The sequence below is a fragment of the Ptychodera flava genome, chromosome 9, assembly GCF_041260155.1.
Source record: "Ptychodera flava strain L36383 chromosome 9, AS_Pfla_20210202, whole genome shotgun sequence".
NCBI lineage: Eukaryota > Metazoa > Hemichordata > Enteropneusta > Ptychoderidae > Ptychodera > Ptychodera flava.
Window position 1 is genome coordinate 24,737,075 of NC_091936.1, and position 8,508 is coordinate 24,745,582.

An 8,508-nucleotide genomic window follows, 5' to 3' on the forward strand; every position below is an offset into this window, starting at 1 on the left:
TACAACAGATTCTCGTTCCGGCTTTGCAATGATATTCGACTCTGGGAATCTGTCTCGGTCTTCATGAAAAATTGAATGAAGCATTATATTCACGTTTTCGCTTTTAACTTATTGAAATTTATACCTCTGAAAAGCTCGACAATTTTAAGACAAATTGGTCAACGTTTCTCTGTACCTTTTAGACACTTTTAGTGTAGCTAATGTGCATGGGTCAGTGCTTCTCACTCTCGAGCTACATGTCTCTACAAATTTAAGCTACCAACCGTGATTTACTTTTCTTTGGGCTGTGGTTGAGAGGTTATAGTTGGAGTTGAGTTGTTAACATATTTCCAGATCAATGAATACAGTAGGTTTTGATCTTAGTTATATATATTATCTGTTGGGATATTGTTGACACTTAACACTTCACAATGATTGTAAAAATAGCTTCGGAATCCTTATCTTATAATTTAAAGGCAGAAGTATTCTGGCGAAACTTATCCTTATCATGCATGTTTATTCTTTGTAATTATGCTTTAAGTTAAGGCATCACATTCCGTACGAAAAAACTTAAACATTTGTTAATTTACTCCCCATGGGAACGTTATGAAATCATCTGATAAACTTTGTTGCTTAGGCAAAGTCCATGCCTTGTGATTTTTAAGTGAAGCGATGCGGTATAGCAAATCAAATGCTTGTGAAATCGATATCTGGCAGTCATAATGTCATTCAATAATGTCGGACTCCTCCCATCAATATACGTACCTCTACATGATAGGTGCGCTTCATTCTGATGAGTTTCGTTATTACTATTTATGTAGGCGGTGTCTTGCCATCAAATGCTTGAGAAATCGATATCTGGCAGTCATAATGTCATTCAATAATGTCGGACTCCTCCCATCAATATACGTACCTCTACATGATAGGCGCACTTAATTCTGATGAGTTTTTGTATTACTATTTCTGTAGGTGGCGTCTTGCCATTTTAGAGTGACATGTTCCACAGTGGCAATGCAGTAAAAGGAGTGGCATGTCCAAACCTATAAAGAGCACAATTCTCATTATTGCGGCATTCAGGTGTTTGCAAGGTGGAAGCTGACAGGGTTCCGAAAATGGTTCACTCAGACTACAAAATCACTGTCGAAACTGGAGATCTCAAAGGTGCTGGTACAAATGCCAACGTCTACATCATCTTGCATGACGACAAGGGCCAAAAATCTAAGGAGATAAAGCTGGATGTTTTTATGAGAAACGATTTCGAAAGAGGCAGAAGAGATATCTTTACCATCTCTGGCATTGCCAACCTTGGCGATATCAGAAAAATAGAATTACGGCGTGACACTAAAGGGATTGCAGATGACTGGTACGTCGATGTCGTTGAAGTCCAACGTATCGGCGATTTGAAGAAGCACGTCTTCCCTGTCCACCGATGGGTCGATTGGACACATCATGTTCAAGAATTCGATTGCTGTCTACCGCAGGATGATCAACACTCACATCAACGCAGAGACGAGTTGGTAGAAAAGAAGCAACTGTACAAATTTGAAAGCAAGAATAAAGGATTGCCTCCGCAGGTTGGTAAAGTTGACATTTGTGGTAAGCGCTTGTATCGATATTTTGTTTAGGTAGATGCTCGTTGGGGACAGATATTCTGAATTCAGTTTTGTACAGTTCTTTTCTGGTTTACCTCCTGGGGGGTCACTTTGAAGCTCTTGGAGTACGTAAGGAGTCCTTAAAGTTTCTATCGGCTTAGTTGTGTGAAAACGTAAAATATATTTTTTCCCCTGCATTGATACAGATAAAGTGGCCATTTTGAATTTAAAGTATCGACATATGTAAGTAATTTGTTTCTGAGTACCAATGTGCGACCTCTGATGTGATTCTTGAGTTTTTCATAGAATGCTTGAAAATATCGCTTACGAAAGTGTGAGCAAAAATTTAAGTATTCAATTAAGAGTAGCGTACGGCCTAAAAGGAAAAGTTTTCCTCCAGCTAAGTGTACGCTTATAAACAGTTTTGTGTGCATTTTAGCTCATCATATCCGCGTTGGCAAAATTATTCACAAAATCTTTTCCATATAGGACAGTAGGGGGGGTTGTTAAAAACCTATTTGAGCACGGCCAGGTTGACTACCAGCTTTCCAGGTATGCTGGGTAAATGTCTGGATAAAGACGGAGAAACTTCGTGTTTCAATGAGTTTGCTGGCGGATCACAAATAGCCTCGTTGAGAGCCGTAAACTTGCAAAGCGGTTAATATTATGGATGTCTCAACGATCCCGAACGCGACATTGTCGAGGCATTTTTTACGATTCCTAATCTGAAGGATAAGCGAGAGCTATGAATACAGTGGTTGAAAATATCGGCACAGACATTGTCTCAAAAAGCTACAACTATACGATTGCATTACTAAACATTTCCATCAGGCCACTCTGTGCGCTGATTTACTGATTGAACGTCACTTTTTTAATCATCAGTGTTTAATGTGCCCGTGTAGATATTAAGTAATTGTTGGTTCAAAGTTGCATTTTCTTTTTCCAACGTACATTTACTTTTCGTTCAGCAAATTTGTTTTTTCGAGTTGTTTGATTAACCAATGCTACATGAACACACGCGTCGCGTTGCACCACCAGAAACGGACCATGCCTCTAATTGACCACCGTTGTGACGTTTTGTCTATTCTCTCGTACGGTGAGGAACTGACCCTTTCATGTAATTTTTGATGATGTTAATTATCTAGCCATGGTGATGTCCATACTGTACAAATTGCTTCTCGCGTGTAGTACAAATTTCACAACTCGGTTCATTTGAGGGTTAGTTGTGAACACGACCAATTTCAAGTCACCGAATCTGGACACGTATCCCTGTAATGATTTTGTTTTTCGGTTGCCAAAAAGGCATACTTCAGAATTGGCCGCTAGTAAATATCTTCCATTCGCTATTATATTTCGCATACATCGGTGTCTATTTTCCTGGAAAAGACTATCGTAGTTTCGGCCTATTTTCTGTTCCGTGCTTATAGTTTGAGTTGCCTACTCATGCTAGGCGGAATTACAATGTTTAGGTGTTAGGTAGTCTACACAAAACATGCAAAACATCATAACAATACAAAAACAAGTGATATTTCACTGTCGATAAATTTGGGGCTTTGCTAGTATGAGTTGCATCAGCCTTTCGGGAAACTGTGAAACATACCCAGGGTCACTTTTTACAGGAGCAGATTTTACGGCCAAACCTTTGGTTGTATATGTGACATTTCCTAAATAGAAAATCACAGACGAAATACATTGATTCTTTTAAATACATACACATTATCGACAAGCTTCACAAGCAAAGAAGATGCAGTGGTATCCTACATTAGACACCATGAACAGTTTAAAACTGATGAAAAATGAGAAACAAAAACATATGGAACAGGTGGCAAAGTTTATATCAATTATCAAACGTCTATAAATGCACAGATATTGATACTTTTATGTTTTGTATTGGGAAACAATTGTTCATAGTTCTCTTATAGCCTATAGCGAATCAACAGTTCGGTGAAATTCCAAAATCCAATTTCTTGAACATACCTAAACCAGGTTCATTAATATCAATAATCAAGCGTTTATGAATACATAGATTAAGCTACTTTTATATTGGAAAATATTGTTCATAGTTTCCTCATAGACTACATTATGTATAGTGAATCAACATTTCAGTAAATTCCAAAATCAAATTTCGTGTTTAAGTGTTTGTCATTACAAAGTTCAAAAATCTTTGCAAATGTTTCCTCTCATACCATATTTTCAACAGTTTGAGCTATTTTTCCCAGTATTTAAAGCGTAATAAAAGTTATATCGTGAACATTATTTCTCTTGACCGACTTGAAAATTTTATTTTTTGTGAACAAAAGTGTGAAGAAACAATGAACAAAATAAAGCCATGTTCGTGTTCTGTTCTGTAAACTTTTCGGCCAATTCTGTTATGTTTTTGCCATAGCTCCATACAAACCTTCGTAAAGTTTGACACACATTTAAATCGTTAACTGTAAAATTTGACTCCCCTAAAAGTAGGTTTTGAAAAAGTCAACCCCCTGATTTCCACTGAAACCCCAACCCCGTCACCCCGTAAAAACCCAATGTTTCCTTAGTTCTGAGTCGCTAAATCAGGTTCAATGCAAAGAGGTGAGGACCGACTACGGGGGTATCTATCGCTGCTGTAACATATTTCTAGGGTTGGTTGCGAGAGTCCCTGGTAAGACCTCGTAACTTAACGACATAGTATGGAAGTTTCTACGTCATCAAAACATAGCATGAACTATGGAAAGCCGCTAGATGGCGCTTCAATAAAGCGAAAATTGAGAAATACGGCAAGATTAGAAAAAAAGAGTGTTTCCAGATAAATGACTCGTATGCTTTTGCTGGAAATTTGTTTAATAGAACATTTTTCAAAAGCTAGAAACAGCGACTGGTTTACCAGAACTATAAGTACATCGATGTCGCTACTTGTGGTTCATCATCTCGCGGCAGAAAGAGGAGCGCACTTGGTCAAACATCAGTTTCGTTTTGTTATATGTCTCTTCATTCTTAGGTGACAGATCTCTGACAACAATTGGAAGCTTAAAGAATCCATTGAATTAATTTTTCGCCTGGAAGACGATGGTTTTTCAGTGCATTCAATGTATGGACAGAATAAATCTTTGATTTCGTTCAATATGAACACACATGTAAAACACCGTGTATGAAAATATTTGATCACACAAGTAGACGCAGAGAGTCGACTTGAATTTTTAAAGTTTGGAGAACATAGGTAAATGTACATCCTGGGAAATAAGACTTCCCATTTTTAATTTGATAATTGAATGCTATTTTAATATCTCATCGCCAGACAAAGTTTAGCTACTGTTAAATGTTAAATTGATCCAACAGTTAAGCGTTGCGGTAATGGCACATACTTATGAGGTAGTCGATTTAGAAATGTTGAAGCACCGCAGTTCTCCTTTTTCTGGCATCTTGTCCACATGTCTACAAACGAGACACAAAAAGAGCAGTGTCAAGAAAGAATAATATACCTTCTGTCTATCGCAGTGCGCATGTAACACCGACCAGTCATAGACCTTATTGCCACTGTGCTAAAAAGCTTGGAGTGGGACTTCGTTGACATGTAGAGGCCTTACGCCATGGTTGTACATTTCTACCGATATATGAACGATTTAATAGACTCTTTACACTATGAATTAAAACATTTTCGACCCTACCATGTTAAGAGACCATTCGCTTTTTTTTTGGGGGGGGGGGGTCGATGGAACTTAAACTACAAATGAAATCCAAAATGCGACCCTCTTTCAAATTAAATCGATTAGATTGATGACCTTTGCTTCCCAAGGCCCTTTAGTGGAAGTACCACTAGGGCCCTTTAGTGGAAGTACCAATTGCGTGACGTCTAAATTCTGAAATAGTCAACTACTCTGCCCATAACTACTCTGTATTTTTAGAATCTTCATGAAACACTTGTCTCAAAAATATGCAAATATGGTCATACGACGAATTCATTAAATATTTAAAATGGCAACCAACATATAAAATAGCATTTTTGCTCACGTTTGTTAGTTTTCATAGGGGAGTCTCATTAAAACATCGTTTCCATTACCAAACTATTAATTTCTGAAATCAGCATAGGCTGACGTACAATTGTAAAAATAAATTGTGAAGATACAGTCATTTGTTTTGACAAATAAATATTGTTTATTTGTTTTGACAAATAAATACAAATAAATATTTCCATTACCAAACTATTAATTTCTGAAATCAGCATAGGCTGACGTACAATTGTAAAAATAAATTGTGAAGATACATTGATATTTATTTGTTTTGACTTATGAAGTGTAATGTAAACAAAAGCCATTTTTGTGACACGTACATAAGTATAAAAAAGTCGGTGTCTAAGAACAGAGCATCGTCGATATTGATAATGTTGCTGTATTTTGTCATTACAAATTACATACAATATACCTCATTCTGTCTTCACTTGCACTTTTTACTTTATAATAAGTTATTCTGAAAAGTAAAAGAAAAACGTGCGCATTATGTTGTTTCAAAGTATTTTGTGTAAAGCCTTTTTTACAATAATAGATCCCCTCAACTTTATAGTTGGAGACAAAAATCGTAGCATCTGCATGGTCCCACTATCTCATCTGATACTGATACACAATCACAGGCACACCATTGCCCTCCGACTGGTTACTATCTGTCGGTCAAAGTGACTCACCACAATCGAGCAGTACGAAAGATGCAGTTTACCTCAGTGAACTTGTGACAGTCAAAGTGACCCGTCAGAATGACTGATTAAAAAAGCACTTGACCAATTGATGTTCTTATTTACATTTATCAATCCTAGTTGTTTAAATGTATGTAAATACAAAGTCTAAAACTCTTTGCAAACCCTCTATATAACACCATATTTTCAAAACAAATTGCGCTATTTTCTCCATTTCAGTGTATTAAAAGTTGTATCGTGAGCATGGCCATGACACTTATTTCCCTTGGTCAACTTGAAAAGTTTGCTTTTGTGAACAAAAGTGCTCTCTTCATCTTGTTATCACTTGATCAGACAATTTTATTTTCGTTATTCTTTTGCCACAAATCCATAAATAAAATTTGAACCCCAAAACAATTGATTGTAAAATTTGACCCCCCTTAAAAACGGTTTTGTAGAAGTAAAAACCCTCACTATCACCGACCCCGCCCTCTCCCGGTACTCCCAGTAAAAAACCAATGCTCCCTACGGGTGAATCAATCTCCAGAAGTCAGATTGACACTTGAATACGATGCTGCAATATGTTAAACCACAGTCCCTCCACAGAGACCAAGACGTGATTGAACCATCACTTGCCAACGAATGTATAGTACAACGGGATACAGTAGGATTAATTTATAAACAGCGGTTACATTAGAAAACCAGGTAAATTTTAAAAACATGACAGACAATGCACTCATCTATTATAAGGCGAATTCAAAGACCTCCGCGAGGTCTTTCTACTTATTATTATTGCCGCCTACGTGTATGCCCTGACACTTTGCTTGTGCCACTTATATAGCATATTTTTTGACGACTGGCAGTCTTTTCGAGCGAGACGAAAATGAAGCTCCGTATTAAACAATCAAACTTCTGTATGGAATTAATTGGCAAAATCGCCATTTTGGTGCAACGCCATGAAAGACTCAATTTAATTAACGCATAACATAATTTCAAACTTAATTTATAGTCTATACCAACAACACTTCGGTATTTAACCTGAAAATCTAGTTTCTGGTCAATGAGGCAGAGGTGATTATTCAAGACAACGTTTGGAACAAGGTGCACATTATGAGGAAAAATGGTTCCACTGAAACAATTCATAGTTTTTGCATAACTGTAACCTTCCCATATCCATGGGAGTTCTTGTTTGCTCGTCCTTTAAATACTGAGATGTCAACCCGGCTTCCGCGCAATTTTGAACTGTCAAAGAATTTTTATCAACAAACGTGGTCTGACCTATCACTCTGTTTCCAGACATTTTTCCCTATAAAAGCAATGACCACCTCAGGTCAGTCATCCTAATTATTTACCATTTATTTATATCCGTTTGTGTTGTCAGGTCAAAGAATTGCCGAGAGAAGAACGGTTCTCATTTGATTATACGGTATTGTATGGGCCAGTGCCGTAAAGTTTTTAATATTTAATTGTTACCATTGGAACTAATTTGAAATAATTTGTTAGCGCGGTAATGTTGGTTTAATCTGCAAATGTAAGCTCATCTGCATTTCATTTTTGCAATACACCTGTTTTTTGAGCAATTTGTAATATTGCAACTTTTGGCTATAGGGCACCTAACATTTTTGATAAACTTGAACAATTGAAAAGGCCCAATTCTTCCAAATTATTGTTTACGTTGTTGTTACTGTTACATTATTTAGCTTTTGAGAAGAAAAATCTGTGTTAGCTTTCCTTAGCTCTTTTCAAAGTGATGTAAAATACAGAATCCTACGTTAATTCTATTTTCTCTGTTTGTTACGTGCTCAGTGTTCCTACATCTGTGCATTTCTCTTTCAACCCATCAGAAATCGTTTCTAGAATTCAAAATACAAGGTGCCTGACGCCATAACATTATTGCAATAGTATCGAAGAACATATATGTCAATTTATTTGTATCAAATCATTGCTTGCTTTAAATTTTCTTTTAACCAATGCATGTTGTACAAAAATGCTACTATGTTGATCCGCACTGCACTGAAGCTACGAAAAAAAATTTTCAAAAAGCAAAATTAATGTTCGAAAACTCGGCAAATTCATGAATGGTATAATACGCGTTTTGGTACATAGATATTTACGTACTTAAATTACACAGTTTGCTAAAAGTTTTCGGCCATCTGGGCCTCAGAGATTTTATGCAAACTCGACGATTTAATTTTGTAACCTTCGTATTAGTTCACTTACTATTTGTAAATTTAACCACCGAAATTTTCCAGTAAGGTCATCTATGATTGACGAAATGTGGAAAATCTGCAGACG

General features: G+C 36.7%; 1 protein-coding gene across 1 annotated transcript; it reads left to right on the forward strand.

The window, feature by feature from the left end:
* The first annotated feature begins 1,091 nt into the window (after positions 1-1,091).
* LOC139141235 (polyunsaturated fatty acid 5-lipoxygenase-like) lies at positions 1,092-6,302 on the forward strand. The gene is made up of 2 exons (XM_070710860.1): positions 1,092-1,575; positions 6,175-6,302. The coding sequence occupies exons 1-2, from the start codon at positions 1,092-1,094 to the stop codon at positions 6,300-6,302; spliced, it is 612 nt and encodes a 203-aa protein (XP_070566961.1).
* The last annotated feature ends 2,206 nt before the right edge of the window (positions 6,303-8,508 follow it).